Source organism: Gymnogyps californianus, chromosome 3, assembly GCF_018139145.2.
Source record: "Gymnogyps californianus isolate 813 chromosome 3, ASM1813914v2, whole genome shotgun sequence".
Lineage (NCBI taxonomy): Eukaryota > Metazoa > Chordata > Aves > Accipitriformes > Cathartidae > Gymnogyps > Gymnogyps californianus.
Window position 1 is genome coordinate 127,217,387 of NC_059473.1, and position 20,655 is coordinate 127,238,041.

Genomic DNA, 20,655 nt, shown 5'->3' on the forward strand with positions numbered 1-20,655 from the left:
CTCTGAGACAACACAGACGCAATGCACGAGACCAGGGTGTGCCAGTTACAGCTCAGACTGACACAAAACTTCTTCCCAGCAGCTGAGCACCGGCTCAAAGGAACAGATCCTAATCCACGCTGCATCTCTTCCAGATTGGCCCTGGGGGCAAGTCAGACCTGCCCCCGATTGATGGCCCTACCGACATGGACCGAGGCCCCATCCTGCCGGTGCCACTGGGGATTCGGCCGGTGCTGAGTAAATACAGAGTGGAGGTAATTGCCTTGGAGCACCAAATTTCGATGTTCAGCATTGTGTGGGGCAGGAGAGCCTGTCCATGGGTGTTTGAAGGCCAGGAGGGATCTCTGAGGCTCTGATGACTGGCTGAGCACTAAGACCAGATGTCTGCACTGCAAGGATCTGTCTGTACCGGCTGCACAGCGAGCGAGGCTGCAGCAGCCCTAAAAGAACAGGCGACTGGATCACTCCTTGCTGTCTTAAATGTGGGCACCATGGCAAGTAAATGGCACTTGGGCGGAGGTGCAACGCAGGGCACATTAGAGATACACAGGTAATACATCTTCACCCGAAGCAGTCACATAGGTCAGGTGAGCTGCATCCCGCCAATCTCAGGCATCAAGGGCGGGATGCCTCTCACGTATCTGTAGATATCTAAAGCGTGATGCATCCAATCAGGGTCCCTCTCCCTTGGTTGTCTTGGTAGACGGTGGTGATCCAGGCAATACAGCCAGTGACGTTCAGTGCACAATTCACCCATGGTTGTAGGTACCTCCGCTCAGGTGAGATGCTGCTGACCAGATCTCCAGGTCTCTAAAGGGATCCTAGCTCCTGGTCTTCCAGACATTTGCATCTGGTTAAATAAATTGTATTCCTCTGATGTGCAAGGTGAATACAGCCATGGGGAGTCAAGAGGTGGAAAAATCTCAGTTTAGGGGAACTTTTGGTCATGGTGGCAGTCTGTTATCCTAAGAAGGGAGAGGCAAGTTTCCCCAGTGATACTGATATCATTTTGACAAAACGATGCCAGCTCTGCATCAAGAGCCACTGTGGGTGGACAAAGCTGGTCTGGTCCTGCTCTATGGAGTCCCATGGCAGACAAAGGCTAGAAAGGAAGAAAGGCAGAAAAGGGAGCGTCGAGGGCAGCAGGTTGGAGATCTCAGGCTGCTGCAGATCAGGCATGGGGTGGATTATGTGGGGTGTCAGAGAGAAACTGTGCAGCAGCCCTGAGCCATGTGGAGGAGGAGAAGATAACTCAGGGATCCACCACTGCCCAGGCGATGACATTTGCAGCAGGGTCCCTGCTCCTGGGGGATGTGGAGAACCAACTCCTTTGACTCCAGCCTGGCTCCAGCCAGGAGCAGTCCCTCTCATATTCATGTTCTTCCTTCTCCTCCTCCTGCCCTAGATCTTGTTTTGGGGGCTCAGGGATCTGAAGAGAGTGAACCTGGCCCAGGTGGACCGGCCCCGTGTAGACATTGAGTGTGCTGGGAAGGGGGTCCAGTCAGCCCTCATCCAGAACTACAAGAAAAACCCCAACTTCAGCACTTTGGTCAAGTGGTTCGAAGTGGTGAGTCTTTCCTCTTCCTTCTGAGCCCTCAACTGAAACCCAGATTTTCTGGAGCCCAAACCATGGCTCCTAGCCCCTTGCTTCAGTTTCCCCACAGCAATGGAGGACGTGAGCACCATGCCAGTTGGTGATGGCCTTTCTCTGAGGGGTCCCAAGCCATACTTTGCTGGCGCTGCTCTAGACCTCTTCTTCCAGCATGATCCCTATTGTAGTCCCTACTGGCCTTTCCAACCACCAAAGCAGACATCCCACAGCCCACACCCAGCCCTTGATAACCAGCACACCTTTGCTTCCCAGGACCTCCCGGAGAATGAGCTGCTCCATCCACCCCTCAACATCCGGGTGGTGGACTGCCGGGCTTTCGGGCGTTACACCCTGGTGGGGTCCCACGCCGTCAGCTCCCTCCGAAAGTTCATCTACCGCCCTCCAGATAAGAAAGCCCAGCACTGGAATATGACAGGTACCAGGCTTGGGCCATGGAGGCCTGGCGGGTATGGGTCATCGGTGGGGCATGGAAAAGAGGGAGATGGGTTGTAAGGACTATGGGACATTGCCTGCTCGTTGGTTAAGCAAGCAGTGCTTCAGGGTTTGGGTCAAGGGGGTGAGAAGGCGCAGGGTGAGGCCATGATTCCCCTTTGATTTTTTTGATCTGTGGGTCTCACTGCAATAACTGCGTGCTCCCCCTGGTACCTCTAAGACAAGAAAGGCTGGTTCACCTCTAACATCTCTGCGGCTTCATGACTCTACACTCCCCAAATGTTCCTCAAGACTGGGAGATGAATTTGCCATGCTCCGTGCCTGCTGCTGCTATTATTTGAGTAAAGACTAGAAAGCTAGATTGGGGCTGGGGGTGGCCATCCTCTCAATCCCAACCACCACCCCATCTGTCAGCACCGGAGAAGTCCCCACAGCAAAAACCATCACAGACCCACTTTCCCTGCACCCAGCACAGCAACCGAGGGCTTGATGAGCCCCAGGAATTGCTCATCTCCTCCCAGTCCTTGGTGGAAGTGGAGGCACTCTTGGCTGGGCAGAGACAGGAGGTCTGGGGGGGGGATTGCCAAGGGCCATCCCTGGTTCCAGCCAGAGGTCTGGACCTGTGGTTGTGTCCATGCCAGATGACACTTTCAGGGCAATCATCTTCTCTGCGTCTTCTCCTCTGGACACTGGTGCAGGTGAAAAAAACCAGTCTTTTCTCATCATCTGCTTTCCTTTGCTGTGAAAGGGTTTTTTAATCATACTGTAAGGGTCTGTGCTCATTTCCTCTGCTCTTCTCTGAACAAGGTGGTCACACATCACTCCTGCATGAATCCTGTAGGATCTCGCCTGAGCTCTCAGTTTCTCCTCTACACTGTCCTTCTCTCTTGTTCTTTCTCTTTCTCTGTCCTCTGTCCAGCTAAACACCTCAACGGCTATCTGGCAATGACCAACGGGGCTCATCGCTCTCGCCCCACAGGGGAGATCGTTGTCAATATGGAACCTGAGGTTCCCATCAAGAAGATGGAGACGATGGTGAAGCTGGAAGCTGTGAGTATCCGTATGTCAGCACCACTTTAGCATCTCTTTCCTCCCTGAATTGCCAGTCTTTGAGGGATTCCATCGAAACAGAGGCGGCTTTGTCCTGCTGAATGTGGAGTTGGGCTGATGCCTGGAATGAAGGGCTTTGGGTCATCGTCAGTCCTACAAATTGGCCTCTTTCTGTCCTCTCTGAAATTAGCTGGTGCTTGCTGCCCAGAAAAGGACTGTCCTGGGCTATGCAAATTAGACAGCTTTATGTTTTCCTTCAAAAACAGTCAGATGGGAATGAGCACCCACGAGCACAACCCTGTCCCTATCTGTGACCAACGCAGACGCAAGTGACCCATCGGAAATTCCCCATCTGCACAGCTGCTGCCATCCTGCCCTTTGAAAGCACTGCGCACTGGGCAGTCTCTGCAAGCAGCCAGGGTCACGCGGATTTCCCTGATACGCTTTTTCCTTTTTACAATAGTTTTGAGACGTTCAGGTGGCTACACCAGCTCTTTGAAATACCTGTTCAACTCTTTGAAATGCCCATTCAGCAGTCCAGATGAGTGGTCAGCGCGGTGTCGCTGCGCAACCACTGTACAGCAAGTCTGAGCCGTACAGGACACAGCAGACGCGCGTGGCATAGAGCTGATCCAGGCACGCAGAGTCAGTCTGAGGCAGCCAAAGCTCTTTAGACCTGTTGTGCTTGCCCTGAAAATTTGGCACTGCATGCATTGGACAGGCAACGTGTCCCAGAGGCATCAGGCTTTGTTCACACACTGAATGTGCCTGTGCCCCTTTTCTTGCCCAGAACAGGAGTTTCAACGCCTTCTCATACCCTTCTGCTCCAGAGCTTCCTCCACAAAAAGAAACAGATTTCTTTTTGCAGGAGGCCCTTTGCAGCAACATGCACACACCACCCCCCAGACAAGCAGCACATGTGCATACGTGTGCCTGCAGGCATGTTGTGGGCTCCAAATATGCATGGCCCCTCACGTGTGCGCATTTACAGAAAGGCTGTGGCACCCACAGCCTCACAAGCACACGTGTACGGATACGCAGACGTACACCCCCCCCACAAGGTCCCTGGTGCATTCACATACGCACCTATATGTAGAGTTCCTCGTATGTACACAAGAAGCTGTGTCATGTACGTCTGCTCCCACAGCTTCATGCAAGAGGAGCTACAGGATAGGTGTGCATGGGTATGTCTGGAATGCCCCAGCACCCACATGCTTCTTGAAGTCTACCACATTAGCTTGCAGACCTTCCTAGATAGACAAGAAAAGCTCCAAGAGAGCAGAGAGGTGTTATCCATGCTGAAGGCGAATGTCTCTTTCCAGCCCCAGTCCCTCGCTGTCAGGGACTGCAGTTCTCCCTTAGCAGAGAGAGGGACGTCTCCCACGTGGAGATGGGTTTGGTGTGTCACGGCGGATGTGTCCCCTGTATGCAGAGCTTTCCCAGCCAGGGCTCTTCATTCAAGGCGTTCGGTTCCTTCATCCCTGGGGAGCTGTCTGTGACTTCTAATGCATGCGTGTGCCGGTGTGTATTTGTACTTGGCTGAAGCTGCGCTGCTAACCTGCTCTCCCTCTCCCTGTTCCCTTCCACCCCGGGCGGCAGAACTCCGATGCAGTGGTGAAGGTGGACGTGGTAAGTGATGGATCTGCTCTGCATCCCTGCTCCCAACCCTCCACTCCCTATCCAACCCTTCTGTGCGGCTTTCAACGGACCGTGCATCCTCACCAACCCCAAGATAGGGGGGGACCAGCGGCCCTTCGTCCCAAGGCAGAGACAGAGCAGCGTTGTCTCATCAATAGATATGGCAGTGGCCTGGTTCCTGCAGACTGGGAAGCTCTTCTGGGCCAGCGCTTCTCAGGCCAGCTGTCCCAGGAGGAGAAGGGCAGACAGCACCCTGTGGGAGAGATGCTGGTTATTCCCACCACAACCAGATCCCAGCTGCAAAAGGCTTTATTGCACCACTAAGTGGACCCAGGGTACTTTGCTGGGCAGAGGGAGGATTGCTGCCGCCTAAGATTCAGGTGCTGTAGCCTGGGAAACGCACGGATGAAAGGGATGATGGAAAGGAGGGGACGCCTCGGGACTCTGACACTGTGTCTCTCTGGAGCCTTGGGCATCTTCCTTTGCTGCTCTGTGCCTCAGCGTCTGTAAAAGGGGGAAAGTGCTGGAGGGTTCTGCCTTCTCAGGTGCTTCACCCACCACCTTTGCGCTTCAACAGATGTTTCACTTTCATCTGGTCCCTCTTTTTTGTCTTTGCTTCCCTTGTCCCTGCAGTCTGAGGAAGAGAAGGAGAAAAAGAAAAAGAAGAAGAAAGGAGGAGGAGGAGAGGAAGCAGAAGAGGAGGAGCCGGACGAGAGCATGCTGGACTGGTGGTCCAAGTATTTTGCTTCAATTGAGACTATGAAGGAGGTGAGTGCAGAGCAGGGGAGGGGTGTATGTAGGGGGGGAGAGGAAAACGTCGTTTCCTACCTGCGAGGTCTCACCTATTTCCACCTGCTTCCAAAGGCTTGGGGCTGTGCCGCTTTCCTCACTAACCTTGCCTGACTGCCGGCAAGGCTTTTTCTTACCTGGCAGAGCTGAGCAGGATTCCTCGCTCTTGAGTTGCACTCTGGGTGGACTGGTTTGTATTCAGGCACAGGTATTTAACAGCATCAGTGCTGAAGGCTGCACTGAGCGACTTTGATTTCTCCAGCACTGCCAGAACCTCGCTCGCGGCTCAGACGGGAAGAGCGAGCTGTGACCCTGAGTTGCAGGCATTTGCAGTGAGCACAGAGACCTCGGCGCAAGCACCCACTCCCTGTTCGCTTCTTTTCTCCCCCAGCAACTCCGGCAGCAGGAAGCAGCTGCAGCAGAAGCGGAGGAGAAGGAAGAAATGGAGATTGCAGAGGGTAAGCAAGTTGCGAATGAGAGAGGGAGCGTGGCAGGGAAAGGCAGGACCAGGACTCCTTTTGGTGCTTGAGCATCCCTTTCGGAGCACGCCGTTGCTCTTCTGCCAAACCAGAAGCTCACAGAGTGTTGCATATCCCCATGCAGGACCAATTTTTGTGAGTGCAGGCCTGGCGCGGGCTGTGTTGGGTTAACATGCTAATGCCAGGTGAATCCAAAGCAGAGCATGGTATTGTGGCAGCCTCCAACCCATCCGTGCTGGGAGGAAGGCCATGTGCAAGTAACGCAGACCAGTGACCGGGATCCATGTTACTGTCTGAGGACGTTTTTGTGCAATCACAAGTCAGTATGTCATGAGAAGTCCTGTCGCTTTGGCCGTGCAGATGTGTTAGCTGTAGGACTGTGTGCTTGAAGTCTGTTGAGCACGCCAAGTAATAGATGCTTCTAGGTCACCTTCGTGGGGTTTTCCATCCTCGTTTTGCAGGAGGCTTAGTTTTATTTTTTTTTAATTTTGCTCCAGTTTTACAAGGGAAGATTCAACCAGACAAAAGATCTGGGATTCATCTAATCTGACTGCTTTTACCTGCATGTAGAGGCCTCCTTGTCTGCTGTTCTAGCACAGGCAGTGAAGAAAAATATGCACTTTTAGGGCAAGTTCTCTGACCTATTTTTAATACCGTGTTATGATAAGATGAATTGTGCCCTAAATGCATTTTTCTCTGAAGGAAGTCAGCAGTCTGTAGCTCAGATGGGGTGTTGCAGATGTCTAAAGTTGGGTGAGATGAATTTTGTACCACAAGTGATGTGGGCCAAGAATACTGCTGAGTTGGGACATGTTGGTCAAGGGTGACTTTGTCCCTTTGCAGCCTGGAGGCTCCTTGCCAGTCCCACCAGTGGGGCTCGGAGGGGTTTCCCTGAGGATTTTCACCCATGCTCTCCATATGTTCCATGTCCCCATGACAGCGGGTTGCTGTCATGCCCAGGCAATGCAAAATCCATTAGCTGAGAAAAATAGAGAGCCTGGTTTCTTTTGGAAGACTAGTCTTCGTATCACGAGAAAGATGAGGCTGGGTCTTGCTGAGCTTGGAGACAACTCTGAGCAGCTTCTTCCTGGGCTTGCTGGCACAGCAGGGCTGCTGGAAGGTGTCTTGTGTCCCCCATTGTTTTCTTTCTGTCTTCTGAGAAGGATCCGTTTCCCCTTGGCACTCCCATTCCTTCCTCCTTTCCTCTTCCACATTAAGTCTTTGTCATCTGTCCCCATCTGCATTGCCCAGCAGTCATGAAAGCTGGCAGCGGCAGTGAGGGGATTGTAGAGGGGTGGGAGAAGTTTTCTTTGAACGTGCCTTTCCAGGCAGCCTGTTCCCAATGTAGTTGATGTCCCTGGCTGGTGGTTGCTCTGGATAGAGATCCTAACAACCTGTTGTTGCAGCTGGTCATGGGCAACACCTCTTTAAGGGCAGCAGCCTGTGCTCTGGTGCTGAGCATCAAGCACTGTCCCCTCTGCGATACCTAGGCTGGGCTTTTATCTCCAGGCTGCATACAGCAGGAAAAGTCTCCAGTGGAAGGAAGAAAAGGAGATGCTGTGGGCAGGATCAGGTCTTCTCACTGCTGTTGAAGCTAGCCAGAGTCCAGCACTCTCAGTCCATGTTTTGTAGTCCTCCAAATGACTTGTGTTCAGGTCAGCTCTGAAAGTTCCCTGCACAGAGACCTCTGGGCTCCTGGAGATGCTGTGACCTGGGCAGCAGTGGCCAGAGTCAAGGAAAGACAGGAGAGGGCTGGGATGGGAGTTGCAGGCAGTAGCAGCTGTCAGCTTTCATGCTCTTCCTCTTTGAAGGGCTTTGATCAAGTCCCCCCTCCCTGTCTTCTCCACCCCTCCTCACCCTCATTTCCACCTCCTCCCTCCCCGCCGCTTCCCCTCGGACTCAGAAATCAAACTTGATGATTCTCCCATGAAAGGCTCCAAGGGTCAGGCGAAGAACAAGGAGAAATCCAAGGCACCCAAAGACGATAAGAAAAAGAAGCAACAGTCAGCCCCTGAGCTTCCCGAGAAGAAGAACAAGCAGAAGATTGACGAACTGAAGGTGCGTGTGTCGGCAGGGGAGGAGGAGACCCTGCCTGCTCAGTGGCAGGCTGGAAGTCTGGCAGGACGGCAGTCCCAGCCATCCGGAGATGAGAGCAGGATGGATCAACCCTGCCTGAGGCACCTTGCCTATCTGAGGGGTATCTAACCCTAGGTGAGATGCACCTTGGGACTGTCAGCTTCTCTCCATAGTTTGAAGGAGTCAGAGGTAACAGGCTTTACAGAAAAGGGGTTGCCCTGGGATAGGTTCATCCTTGGGGCAGCTTGGATGCGCCCCAGCTGGAGTGGAGAGTTTTCCAGCCTGGCCATGGCTGGCCCAGCCAGGACTTAGGGCAGGGATGGTCTCTGGTTCAACATACTGTCCCATGGTGTTAATTACGATTAACGTCGTCTGTGATTCTGGGGCTCAGAAGGCATTTGAACCTGGGTCTTGCACAGAGAGGGGACAGCTGCCTTGCTCATTCAGCTGAGCTTCCCTCTTGTACGTTATCAGTTTGGGGAGGTGCTTGTGGCGTCAAGGTCCAACCCAATGACCCTGGAGATCCTTTGCCTTCCTAGAGAACTGGGCATGGGGAGCTGAGGTGTCCATGTTCCCTCTGAGTTGCCTCGGGCAGTCACCGTATCTCTTCCTCACCTTTTTTTTTTTTTTTTTAACCTAACTCCCCTCCTTTAACTTTCTGTCATCTCAGGTCTTCAACAAAGAGCTGGAAACAGAGTTTGATAACTTTGAGGACTGGCTGCACACCTTCAACCTGCTCCGTGGGAAGATTGGGGACAACGATGACAATGCAACGGAAGAGGAGCGAATAGTGGGGAGGTTCAAAGTGAGTTTGGTCGCTGAGTCGGGCCAGGGCAGGGGCAGCTTGGGGAGCTCTTGCCAACAGGTTTCTCTGCTGAAGCTGGTTTAGCAGGAAGGGGTTGGATGCAATAGAAACCAATTTACACTGATCCACCTACAGGCACCTTGCAGGGGGGGAAAGCCTCCAAGGACAGCCCCAGAAATCAGATGGCTTCAAAGAGTGCATCCACAGAGGTGGTGATCTGCAGGCAAACAGATCCTTGATGATTCTTACAGAAGGCCAAGGGAAAAGCAGCTCCTCTTTCTTGCCCTCTGTGGAAATAAGTCATGCCCTGGGTTATCTCTGTGAACCATTTTTCACCAATACCAGTCACCTGGGCTCATGGCCATGTTGCACCGTTGCCAGTCCCCAGGCAATGTAGGAGCACATCTGTCAGCTATAAGATTCTTGGACAAGAACCTTTCTGAGGGCGCAATCCTGGCCAGATGAAGCCTGTTGATGCCAGTTTTGCCCTTTGTTTGCTTAGCAGAGGAGATGAGCAGGCAGTTCCCCACTTTAGCTAGGATCAGATGCTTAGGGAGCATAGAAATCAGCAGTGTTTCATGTGGTAGTTCCCAGATTTTCCAGCCCATCCATTGTCAACCCTTTTATTCCCATTGCTTTTGTCCTCCTGTCAGTTTTACTCTTGGAAATCCCTGTCCAGGAGCACCTTGCTAGCCTGATTCCTCTGCAGACCTCCTTCCCTTTGTCCGATTTCCCTGCTTGTGGTTGCAACCCCCAAAGAGGTGCTTGTGCGGTGGAGGAGTTTTCCAGATCTGGCCTGTCTGCTCCAGCACATGGCTAGAAACAAGGATAGTGACTGGGTCCTCAGGAAGGGTGGTTTGGGATGGGTCTGCTTACCCCGAGCTCCTGGGCAGCAGGACTCTCATCGGGCTGTGCACTGCCTTGCACTAGGGCTCCATGTGCGTCTACAAAGTGCCGCTCCCTGATGATATCACCAAGGAGGCAGGATACGACCCCACCTTCGGCATGTTCCAGGGGATCCCCAGCAACGACCCCATCAATGTACTGGTCCGAGTCTATATCGTGCGGGTGAGTGTAACTGTGTGGTGTGGTAAGGCGTGATCCTGCGCTCCCTTCCACGGCGCACACCCGGGAGCTGGTCCCAAAGCTGCGGGGATGTTGGTTTTTAGCGCTCAGTGCGTCAGGGCCCAGGACGCAGCATGAGGACTGAAGCAGCTCGTTGATGAGGACTTGAATGTTGTCTCCATAGCTGTGTGCTCCAAGCACTGGGAGCAAGCCAGATCCGAGCTCCTGCCAGATCCAGAGACTTCTCTTCTGGTGTGTAGGATGGACCAGCGCGTCTGTCCTAGTGCTTAACTCAAGTGAATGATTTGGATCAGCCCGGACTGTGAGGTGCTGGTTCCTTACATAGCCACATCACCGCCGTGATGCTTCACTGCAGAGCAGAATGGGAGCTGGCAGGGTCTAGCAGATCTGGTTGAAGGGCATGGCACCTCCTTGAACATAGGCTGCGTGGTTATTGATCTGATCCAGCTAATGCACGTTTCTTTATATATGGAGTGTGCTCTGGAAAAAGTCTTTTCCTGACCCCTAAACTAGTCATCCTTGTGTCCCCAAGCATGTGAGTGAGGTACTGTAGGCAGGCACTTGAGAGGGATCTCAGTCCTGCTAGAAGCACCTGGGCTGCTCTTTGTCACCACCTTGTCCCACTGTTTTACAAACGCAACCTACTTTCGGCTACATTTCCCACTCGCCTGATTCTCCATCCAGTGCTGCATCCCACTGCCCAATGGGGTAACGAGTCTCCCATCCACCACCCTTTATGGGGAGAAGCCAGAAGCCCTTGGCCCTAATGCAGTGAGAGGAGAGAACAAGAGGGGAAGGGGACAGTCTTCTGGGCATCTTGGTCAGGTTGTTGCTCCGGGTATTTCTTTTGAGGGGCCTGTTTCTTTCCACTGATGAAAGAGATGCCAACGGAGACTGTGGTTATGTCTCTCTGAGGGGACACGGCCAGCCCCAACCCCACCCCAAACCAGGACAGGGATTAACACAAGGCAGGATTTATCCCCAGTTTAAACCAAGACATGCTATTTAGGAGGACCAAAGTGCTCAGCCACATGCCTATGGCCAGGCAAGGCCAGATGGTCTCAGGGATGGAGAATGGGGCCATCCCTGAATTCGTTGCTACTGTGGACGGCACTGATATATCTCGTCTGTTCTCTGCAGGCCACGGACCTTCACCCAGCTGACATCAATGGGAAAGCCGACCCCTATATTGCCATCAAGCTGGGGAAGACGGACATCAAAGACAAGGAGAACTACATCTCCAAGCAGTTGAACCCTGTCTTTGGAAAGTGAGTTGCCCCAGCCCTGTTACCTGTCTGCACCTGCAAGTGGTGAGCTAAGCCTGAGCCAAGCTTGCCAGCCCTTGGACCTGCACCCTAGATGTCCCAGAGCTGCGGCTTGAGCTCAAAAGATGGGACTCGTCTCACAGAACTTTCCTTGCAAGCAGTGTAGGCATCCTCATTTCAGCCATCTGCCCTTCTTTGCCAGCCGTATGGTCAATACAGTAAAGGGTGTTTAAGAGACGTCCTTATCTGATGAAGATTAAGTACCTACTTTAGGAATCATTAGGCATAAACTCAAGTGAGAGTATGGCCTGGCTCTCCAGTGACACACAAACGTAGTTTCAGGGCCGTTGAGACATCCAGGTGAAGCAATCACCCTGTGCCACCTCTTGTCTAGGGCTGCTGGATCTGAAACAGCCCATGCAGAGATTTAGTCTAAACCCCTACCTTGGATGTCCTGCAGTGGTAGATGCAAATTAAACACTGTCCACAGACTGGAGCAGACCCACCTCACCCATGTGCCTGTCTTGAGTAGCAGCCAAACCCTTCAAGAGCTTTTCTCTTTCCCCTCACCTGCTTTCCCCTGGCCTAGATCCTTCGACATCGAGGCCACCTTCCCCATGGAGTCCATGCTGACAGTGGCGGTGTACGACTGGGACTTGGTGGGGACTGACGACCTCATTGGAGAGACCAAGATTGACCTGGAGAACCGCTACTACAGCAAGCACCGAGCTACTTGTGGGGTGTCACAGACTTACTCCATGTACGAGCAAAGCTTCCTCTGCCCAACCTTCTGCCTGGACCCATGCCTGTCTCATCTTCCACACCAAGCCTAGATCTCCTGCAGGAATCTCCCTCCTTTATTGCCTGCTAATGGAGGGGTCTGTGCTGTACCCTCACTCTTAAGACGGGTTTTGTGACCAGCACAGCAGGGCAGCAGTGGAGCAGGTTATAAGGAGCCCAGGGCAGGGAGGAAGGGACTGAGGGGCACTGGTGGGACTGGGTAGAGGGGTGAGGCCAGAGCTGAAATAGCAGCAGGGCCAAAGGAGCAATGCTGAGCATCAGGAGTCGAGTGGGGTGCGCTGGGACTCTCAGGTCTGAGTCAGCGCAGAGTAAAGGGGCTGGGGTGGAAGGATGTTAGCAAAGGGTAGAGAGGGGGCACAGAGGAACGTAGTCTGCTCTGAAGTTTCACGTTTGCAGCCTCAGATCCTTTCCCTGTGAATCCTGGGTCCTTCCTGGCAGCAGCATTTGTTTTGCTGGCAGAGGGGAACAAAACTGCTTTTTTCCCCCAAATCTCGCTACTACTTCACTGACCTTGCCCTCCTGTTCACAGACATGGTTATAACACCTGGCGTGACCCCATGAAGCCCTCCCAAATCCTGTCCAAGCTGTGCAAAGAGGGCAAGGTGGATGGGCCGCACTTTGGGCCAGGAGGAAGAGTGAAAGTTGCCAACAGGGTCTTCACCGGCCCCACGGAGATTGAGGATGAAAATGGTACCTGCCCCATGGGATGAAGGTTGTGGAGGGGAGCAGGGGTCTGGGGTGTCCCCTCATCAGCCAGGATTGGAGACAGATGTAGTGGCCCCATCACCCCAAAGCAGCACTGCAATCACTCTTCGTCCACCACCTTGAATGGACCTTCCAGCGTGTGACCAGTTAGACAGAGTCTTACAGACCACCCAGGCCAGTGGCTTGCTCTCAGAATCACGGGCATCCGTGGCATAGCATCACCAAAGCTGCCTTTGAAAACTTCCTCCTGGCAATGTATGCCCAAGGAGCAATGAAGGCAGCCCACCCTGGCCTTTCCAGGGTTTAGGAAGCCCTTCTCCATGTAACCCCATCCCCAAACAGTGGTTGTGTCCCAATGCGCTCACGTGTGCCCAAGAAAGATGAAGGCAGGCGAGGAGGGGTGCAGAAGAGGAGGAGAACATGGGCAATGGATACGGAGCCTTGTTCAGCCTGGGAAAATGCAGACTGGCAAGGGATCTGGACCTTCTGTAAATGACTAGGATTAGGGAGAGGAGAAAGAGAGGAGTTAGGCAGTGCTGGCTGAAGGACAAAGTGCACACAAGGAAATGGAGAGGAGTAGCTAGCAGGCAGTTCTGCTCCCTTGGAGCAGGGGTAGAGGAACAGGGTTGTTTGCTGTCCCTGGTGTGTCTCTGCCCAGTTCTCCAAGCTCAGCCCTCCTTTTGCCCACACAGGTCAGAAGAAGCAGACAGATGAACACCTGGCCCTGACTGTGCTGCGTCACTGGGAGGACATCCCGCGGGCAGGCTGCAAGCTGGTTCCCGAGCACGTGGAGACGCGTCCGCTGCTGAACCCTGACAAGCCGGGCATCGAGCAGGTCCTCAAAGTCCCAGAGCAGAAGTGGAGGCAGCCCACGCTGCAGAGCCTCCAAGCAGGGAGCAGAGATGTCAGCTGGGCAGACCAGCCGTAACCCACCTCGTCGTGGGCAGCGGAGGCGAGGGAGGCATCCTGCAAACGGTGGCACTTGGGCATCAACAGCCCTTAACAGTCACCTGTTGACCCTAGCAGACTAAATCTTCAGTGCCTCTCCTGCATCCATTTCATACCCCCAAGTCCCTTGGTCCCCTGACTCCCCATGCCTGTGCACCTCGGCACCACGCCATGCCATGAGACACTTCTGCAAGGGGGTGGAAAAGGACTCATGGCATGGGGGAACCCTGCCCTGCTCCACATCTGGCAGGGTTCAGTGCTGCAGGCCCTGCCCCACATCTGGCAGGGCCAGACTGATGTTGAAGGGCAAGAGGAGCTGGAGGGGGGGGAGACACACTGCTGGGGGGGGGGGGGGGGGTGTGCAAGGAGGGACAAGGGGAGCTGACTGCACCTCTCCAACCTTGCAGGGTCGCCTGGAGATGTGGGTGGACATGTTCCCCATGGACATGCCAGCGCCCGGCCCTGCCACTGATATTTCCCCCAGGAAACCAAAGAAGTAAGGAACCTCCCAGCCAACCAGCCCCAGGGAAAACTCCAGGCTGGGGACGGAGCCCTGCTTCTCCCCTCTCCTGCTGCTGCTCCATGGCCCGGCCCAGCCCTCTGCCTGGCTACCTCGACCATGCTGGCATTTCCAGAGATCCCAAGATGGGAGGCATCGAGTGATGTCTTCCCCTTCCAGAGCTGCTCCTGAAGGGTGGTATCCCGCCTGTTCCATCCCCTGCAGCTCCCGATCTCGCTCATCTGTGTAGGCTAGGAAATTAAATTGTTAGCCCGTCCCCGGCACAGGGCAGGGTTAGCCCAGGGCAAGGCATCCCCGAGCAGTTTGGATGGGCCCTTTCCAGGAGGTGATGGCTAGAGCCTGGGGCAGGGAGGGTTACTGGGACAGAGTTGGTCAATCCAAACAGAACAGAGCAGGCAACAGGCAGTGTAATGAAGAGTTCTTCCCTCCCCACCCTGCCCTCTCCCAACTCATTTAGAGAGAAGAAAGACATTTCTTCCCTCGACATCCCTCCTAGCCCTGCCTTACCCTGCTAGACTGTGTCCTTGGGCCCCTTTCCCCACCCCCGGGGCTGGGATACAGGGACAGCACTGAGCATCCTGGTGGGAGTCTCTTACACTCCCGTGCCCAGCAGACGATGCCTTGGATGGAGAGAATGTCCCTTGATCCCAGTGGGCTGCAGATGGGGTCTGAACAGCAGGGCAGGCAGCTGCAGGAAAGCTGAGGCCAAGGGCAAGGTCCAGACACCAGCGCAGACTGGAAAAGCAGAGGGTTGTCTGCAGTGCAGCCCCGGACAGCCGTGCTCAGCAGTGACCCATGAGCTGGAGCCGAGATGTTCCTGCTGATGGGCTGAAGAGAGGGTTTGCACGTAGATAGCCTGTTTCAAGCAAGGTCATGCCTGGTTATCACCCTAGGGGTTTAATCCGTCTCCTCTGTCTTTGTTGGGAGCACCGGGCACCACCTGACGCTATCTGTAGGTGCTAGGTGCCGGAGAGGCACAGCACGGGACAAGCTCCCACCCATGGGTGCAGACAGGAGGGGCTGCAGGAGATGGCAGGAGTCCCACAGCTGGGCTCAGCCAGGGAGTTGCCAGAGGGAGGTACCCGAGGAGGTGGGCTAAGGAAGCTGTAAATCCCCTTTCCCCTCACCTGTAGGACTCCCTGGTACTTCTAGAGCTGTGTTGCGCTTGTAGCTGCGTGGCTGCGTTTCTCTGCCACCGGCCCCCAGCCTTCCTCCAGCCTTCCCACGTTGCAGCTGCGCCCTGCGAGGAACCTGGCTTCTGCTCTTCCTCCACCCGCTCCCACCGGAGCTGCTTTCTCCGTCACCAAAATTCCAGACCAGAACGTGACTGGGAGACCCTGGGTTGCTGCACGCAAGAGGCAGTGCCGGGAGTATCTCAGAGCCTCTGAACCTGCCAGAGTCCTAAGAAGGGCTGTGATGCCCACTTCTAAGGGGGGACAGCCCCGCTGAGTAAGGTGGGGAAACCAGGAAGAGAGCTGGACTCAGACTGTTTTGCAGACCCCATTTTAGCCACAAATCTACCAAAGACCAAGCCTGGGCTGTCCCGTTGAGCCTTTGGCATGGGCTTTGCAGAGGTTCAGAGCAGAGGGAGGTAAAGCTCCCCTTGCTGCTCTGCTCACCCTGCCTGGGCTGATCTCAGCTAACGTGGAGATCCCCCTCCTGTTCTTGCCCTCACGATCCCTCAGATAAGATCCCTGTGAGCAGTTCCCTGCCATCTCAGTGCCTGGCCCTGGTTTCTGGCAGCGTCACCCCATTCCCTCCTGCCCCTTCCCCTGCCCCCCATGCCTCACCTCCTTGTCTCCCTTCCTCCTGCCAGATATGAGCTTAGAGTGATAGTGTGGAACACAGACGAGGTCATCCTGGAGGACGATGACTACTTCACTGGCGAGAAATCCAGTGACATTTTTGTCAGGGGGTAGGTACAGCGTGGCATGCCAGTGCCACCTCCTCTGCTTCTCCCTGGGGGAAGGGGTGCTAGCGCTCGCTGGGGTCCCCGGGGTGGTTTTGGAGCAGGGGTGGGGGTATGGCATGGACTGTGGTGCAGGGTCAGATAGCGCCAACGCTGCTGTTGTCTTCTGTGCTGTGTTTCTTGCCTCTCCATCTCTCTGTCTTGGCTGCACGACCCGCTGCGTGTGCCTGGCCTGGCCGCCCAGCTTTGAGCTGCGGGTTATTATCTGGAACACCGATGAGGTGGTTTTGGAAGATGATGCTTTCCTGGCGGGAGAGAAGATGTCTGACATCTATGTCAGAGGGTAATGGCCAAGGCCTCACTGCTTGGTCACGTCTGCCCCTCTTCCCCTTTTTGAGCTTGTCTTGATGCCCCCACTTGGCATTTCAGCCCTGCAACCTCCAATTCCAGCATCTGGAGCCAAACTGCGGTTAGTTCCCATCTCCGCTGCACTCTCACCCTGCAGTAAGGGAAAGCCCCTTCCAAAAGTCACCCGTACAGAGATGAGGGGGCCCACACCGGCCCATAGCCCAATTCTTTACGGGACCTCAAACCAATGCAACGGCCTTTCAGGCTGGTGGCTGACTGTGCGTTGATTTCCCACCAGTCTGTTAAACTGCTCGGCGCTTCCTCTGCAGCCTCGCCAGCTCAGGCCAGGTCTCCTCTGCTTGCACCTCGTGCTGCTCTCAGAAAACTGGGTCCGTTTTGGCGTCTCGGGTCCCGTCAGCCCAGTGGCGTTTTCTGCAATGGCTCTGAATCCGAGATGCCCTTCCAGCCCTTCCCCATCTGTGTCGTGGGGGATCACTTCGTGTTTTGCGGGGCAGAGCAGGCCATCGGCACGCTCAGAGCCTGAGCAAACAACCCTGCATTGGGTGCCTGAGCATGGACTCGTGTCCTTGCTGGCTGCAGCCCCTCAGGACAAACAGACGCACAAAAAAACCTGAGAGCACCCTGGGGAACAGAGATGCCTTGGCTCATCAGAGAAAGCGGCTGGGGCACACTCGCAGTCTTTAAAACAAAGCTGTGTCCTGCCGGGGCCCAGACTTGCTGGTATGGAACATCCTTCGTGTCCCTTTGGCTCTGGGAATCCTGCTCACTGGAGCCAGAAAATTGGGGGTACAAGCACATGCGATGGCAAGGTCGGCATGGCCACACCATCTCCCAGGGCAGCAGGACTGGGACCCCACTGTCTCCAGTGACACGGTGCCCACGGTGCCTGTCTGAGCTGGGCACTTCAGGTCCCTTCGCTGGAGATTGGGTCAGCAGAGACAACCCCAGCTTCAAGCAGAGCCTGCAGCGGGCCCTAAATACCTCTGATGGGCTCAGATAGATGTGCCTGGACACAGGGAGCCTGCGGTGACCAGCACAGACCTAGCTGCCTCCTCACGGGCAGCTGCCATCAAGGGAAGCTTAACTACCCCGTGGTGGAGTGAGAAGGTCTCTACAGCCTCTACCCCATCTACGGATGGGGACATCCTTCCAGCATGCTCTGCTCCAGACTCCCCAGCAATGCTCCTTGCTCCTGTCCACCTCTTTAACATCTCCCTGCCCAGAGAAAGACCCCTGACAACCCGCTTGCATTTCTTGCTCTCAAACTCCCCGGTTCCCTCTAGGACCCTCCTTGCCCCCATGCCCATTCTACCCCTCGGAGATGCTGCTGCGGTGATGGCAGCAACCCCAGCCCATTGCTCACGCCTTTTAGGTCCTTCCAGTCTGTCCTGGAGGTATCCTGGCTGCACGGACAGGATGGTCCTGTGCCCTCTCCTCCCTCCTGTAATGTGTGCCACCCTTCTCACCCCTCTGGGCCCTGCAGGTGGCTGAAGGGTCAGCAGGAGGACAAGCAGGACACGGACGTCCATTACCACTCGCTCACTGGTGAAGGCAACTTCAACTGGCGCTACATCTTCCCCTTTGACTACCTGATGGCAGAGGAGAAGATCGTCATCTCCAAGAAGGAGTCTATGTTCTCCTGGGATGAGACCGAGTACAAGATCCCAGCTCGCCTCACCCTGCAGGTCTGGGATGCTGACCACTTCTCGGCCGATGATTTCCTCGGTAAGTAGAGGCTCCGCTGAGCTGGGGCAAGCAGGGAGCCCATGGCTGGACAAGCAGGGAGCCGTGTGGGATGAGGCAAAGCCTATATAGGAACAGAACCTAGAAGGGCAGCTCTGCTCCTCAAGTCCACAACATCCTACAAACCCCTTTAGACGCTGCTCGTAAGAGCAGGTAGGATGAGAGCCCATATCTCTGCTGCTGCTGTTCAAAGGCTGCTCCTGTAGCAAAGATGTCAGCTTTTTAGTTCCCAGAGCTAGTTCAAAGTTGCTCTCCAGGGCAGGAGATGCTGGTCCAGCCCACCTCCAGCCAAGGACTCAGCATTTTGGGGGTGCCAGCATCTGTGCTTCCCTTTCTCCTGCCAGGGGCCATTGAGCTGGACCTGAACCGCTTCCCCCGGGGAGCCAAGACATCGAAACAGTGCAGCCTGGAGATGGTGACGAACGAGGCGGAGCTGCCCATGGTCTCCATCTTCAAGCAGAAGCGGGTGAAGGGCTGGTGGCCGTTCGTGGCCAGAGATGAGAACGATGAGCTGGAAGTCACCGTAAGGAAGGGGAAGAGGGAGGGATTTTGCATCCTGGGGATTGCGCTCTTTGCAGACGCCCTCCACTGCCCCGCACTTGCCTCTGTTCCCTCAGGTCCCCTCTGTCACCATGCCTTGGGGGGCTGAGGTGGGGAGTATTGCCTAAGTCTCAGCACAACTCTCTGCTCGCTGCAGGGGAAAGTCGAGGCTGAACTGCACCTTCTGACGGCAGAGGAGGCAGAGAAATCCCCCGCCGGGCTGGCTCGCAACGAGCCTGATCCACTGGAGAAACCCAAGTAAGTAGGAAACCCCACTCCCCAGCGGGCACCTGGGCTTCTGGGAGATGCTGTGAGGTGGTCCCTGGGGAGGGAGCCAGGCATGGGGAGGTGAGGAGGGGTCGCACTGGGGGATGCAGGAATGAAGGTCATGGGCAGAGCCATCTCTACTCATTCCCTCCATTGCCTGCTATTCACTGCCCCGCTGCTTTTCCTTACTCTGTTCCTCCTCTGCCTCTCTTCTTGGCTCCATCGCCTTTCCTTGGCCTCCCACCACCTCCTCCTCCCCTCCGGTCCTCACCACCAGATTCCAGCTTCGACTGGAATCCTCACGCTCCCTCACGAACCTGCATTTCTCCATCTGGCACATGTCATGCTGACTCCCCTTTGTCCACCCTCCTGATCCTCCTGGTTGGGCTCTTTCGCTCTGTGCAGGCTTACCCAGGGAAGGGGATCCTGCACCTCCCTTTGCCCACCGTGTCCATTGTTGCACTGCCTGCCATGCATCTGTTCCCTATGGCCATGGCTTTAATGATGGCTATTTGCTTCCCCTGCAGCCGCCCGGACACGTCCTTCATCTGGTTCCTGAACCCGCTCAAGTCCATCAAATACCTCATCTGCACGCGCTACAAGTGGCTCATCATCAAAATCGTGCTGGCCCTGTTGCTCCTCATCATGGTGGCCCTCTTCCTCTACAGCATGCCAGGCTACATGGTCAAGAAGCTGCTGGGAGCATGAAGCACGGGAGCCTCCCCCATGTCCCCAGCCCCGCGGCACAACCTTCCCCAGCCCCATGCCCTTCTCCTCCCCACAGCCTCTCAGCAGCTTCAGGGGACATCTCCTCCCTGCTGCTGCTGCTGCTGCTGGGCCTCCTCTTTTGCATTCCTCCTCTGTGGGTCCCATTCGTGGCTTTAGTCCCAGAGAAATGGAGCTGGAGGATGGCGTCGATCCCGAGGCTGTGCATCCCTCACCAGGGCTGGTAGAGGTGCCCAGCTGGCTACCGCAGGGCACCCAGGCTGGGGGTCTCAGAGCCCTTTGCCCACTGGGGCCATGGGCAGTGCCCACCCGGGGAGCTCAGCCCCCGGCCCCAGGGGAAGGGGAAGAGGAGGGAGAGCTGGGGCTGCATCGCTGGAGCCATGGGAGCGCTCCCGAAAGGCTCGTTGGAGGGACATTCAGAAACAAGGATGAAGCAGGGACCTGGGACAGCTGGGGACATGCCAGCCCCGCCAGCCTGGGGACGGCACGGAGCGGCCCCAACGCCTGTCCCCGCTGCCAGCACTGTCCCCGCTCCACTCATAGCTCTGGAGGTCACCGCTCCCCGGGACAGGGGCCCATCCCACCACAGGGGACACCAGGCATCGTGCCCCAGCAGCCGCCAAGGCTCTGCAGAGAGCCCTGGGGCTGTGCAAGGGGCAGGCCCTGCCCTTCCCTCCCCATGGCTCCGGCAGCGGCAAGGAAGCATCCAGCAGCTCATCCATCTTCCTAAGATGACCGACCCAGAGGTGGTGGTGGCTGGACATCCCCGGTGGCTCACAGGGAGCCAGGTTCTCTGGCACAGCGTGAGCTCCCTGTGGCCTTCTTGATTCTCAGTTTATTTTGTTTGGATTGATATGTATCGTGGCTGGAGTCTTTCTTGCCACGTGTATTCGGG

The 20,655-nt window shown here is 55.4% G+C and overlaps 1 protein-coding gene across 1 annotated transcript in view; it reads left to right on the forward strand.

Annotated features, from left to right (window-relative positions):
* The window catches only part of OTOF (otoferlin), a 112,035-nt gene extending 92,293 nt beyond the window's left edge, over nucleotides 1-19,742 (forward strand). Inside the window, exons 27-46 of the mRNA XM_050893369.1 lie at nucleotides 135-254; nucleotides 1,406-1,567; nucleotides 1,865-2,027; nucleotides 2,964-3,094; nucleotides 4,694-4,723; nucleotides 5,366-5,500; nucleotides 5,913-5,979; nucleotides 7,934-8,058; nucleotides 8,747-8,881; nucleotides 9,812-9,949; nucleotides 11,108-11,235; nucleotides 11,822-11,992; nucleotides 12,563-12,723; nucleotides 13,431-13,573; nucleotides 14,094-14,182; nucleotides 16,023-16,121; nucleotides 17,968-18,209; nucleotides 18,572-18,750; nucleotides 18,925-19,025; nucleotides 19,562-19,742. Of these exons, the coding sequence (XP_050749326.1) occupies nucleotides 135-254; nucleotides 1,406-1,567; nucleotides 1,865-2,027; nucleotides 2,964-3,094; nucleotides 4,694-4,723; nucleotides 5,366-5,500; nucleotides 5,913-5,979; nucleotides 7,934-8,058; nucleotides 8,747-8,881; nucleotides 9,812-9,949; nucleotides 11,108-11,235; nucleotides 11,822-11,992; nucleotides 12,563-12,723; nucleotides 13,431-13,573; nucleotides 14,094-14,182; nucleotides 16,023-16,121; nucleotides 17,968-18,209; nucleotides 18,572-18,750; nucleotides 18,925-19,025; nucleotides 19,562-19,742 (2,700 nt within the window). The remainder of the gene's footprint in view (nucleotides 1-134; nucleotides 255-1,405; nucleotides 1,568-1,864; nucleotides 2,028-2,963; nucleotides 3,095-4,693; nucleotides 4,724-5,365; nucleotides 5,501-5,912; nucleotides 5,980-7,933; nucleotides 8,059-8,746; nucleotides 8,882-9,811; nucleotides 9,950-11,107; nucleotides 11,236-11,821; nucleotides 11,993-12,562; nucleotides 12,724-13,430; nucleotides 13,574-14,093; nucleotides 14,183-16,022; nucleotides 16,122-17,967; nucleotides 18,210-18,571; nucleotides 18,751-18,924; nucleotides 19,026-19,561) is intronic.
* The last annotated feature ends 913 nt before the right edge of the window (nucleotides 19,743-20,655 follow it).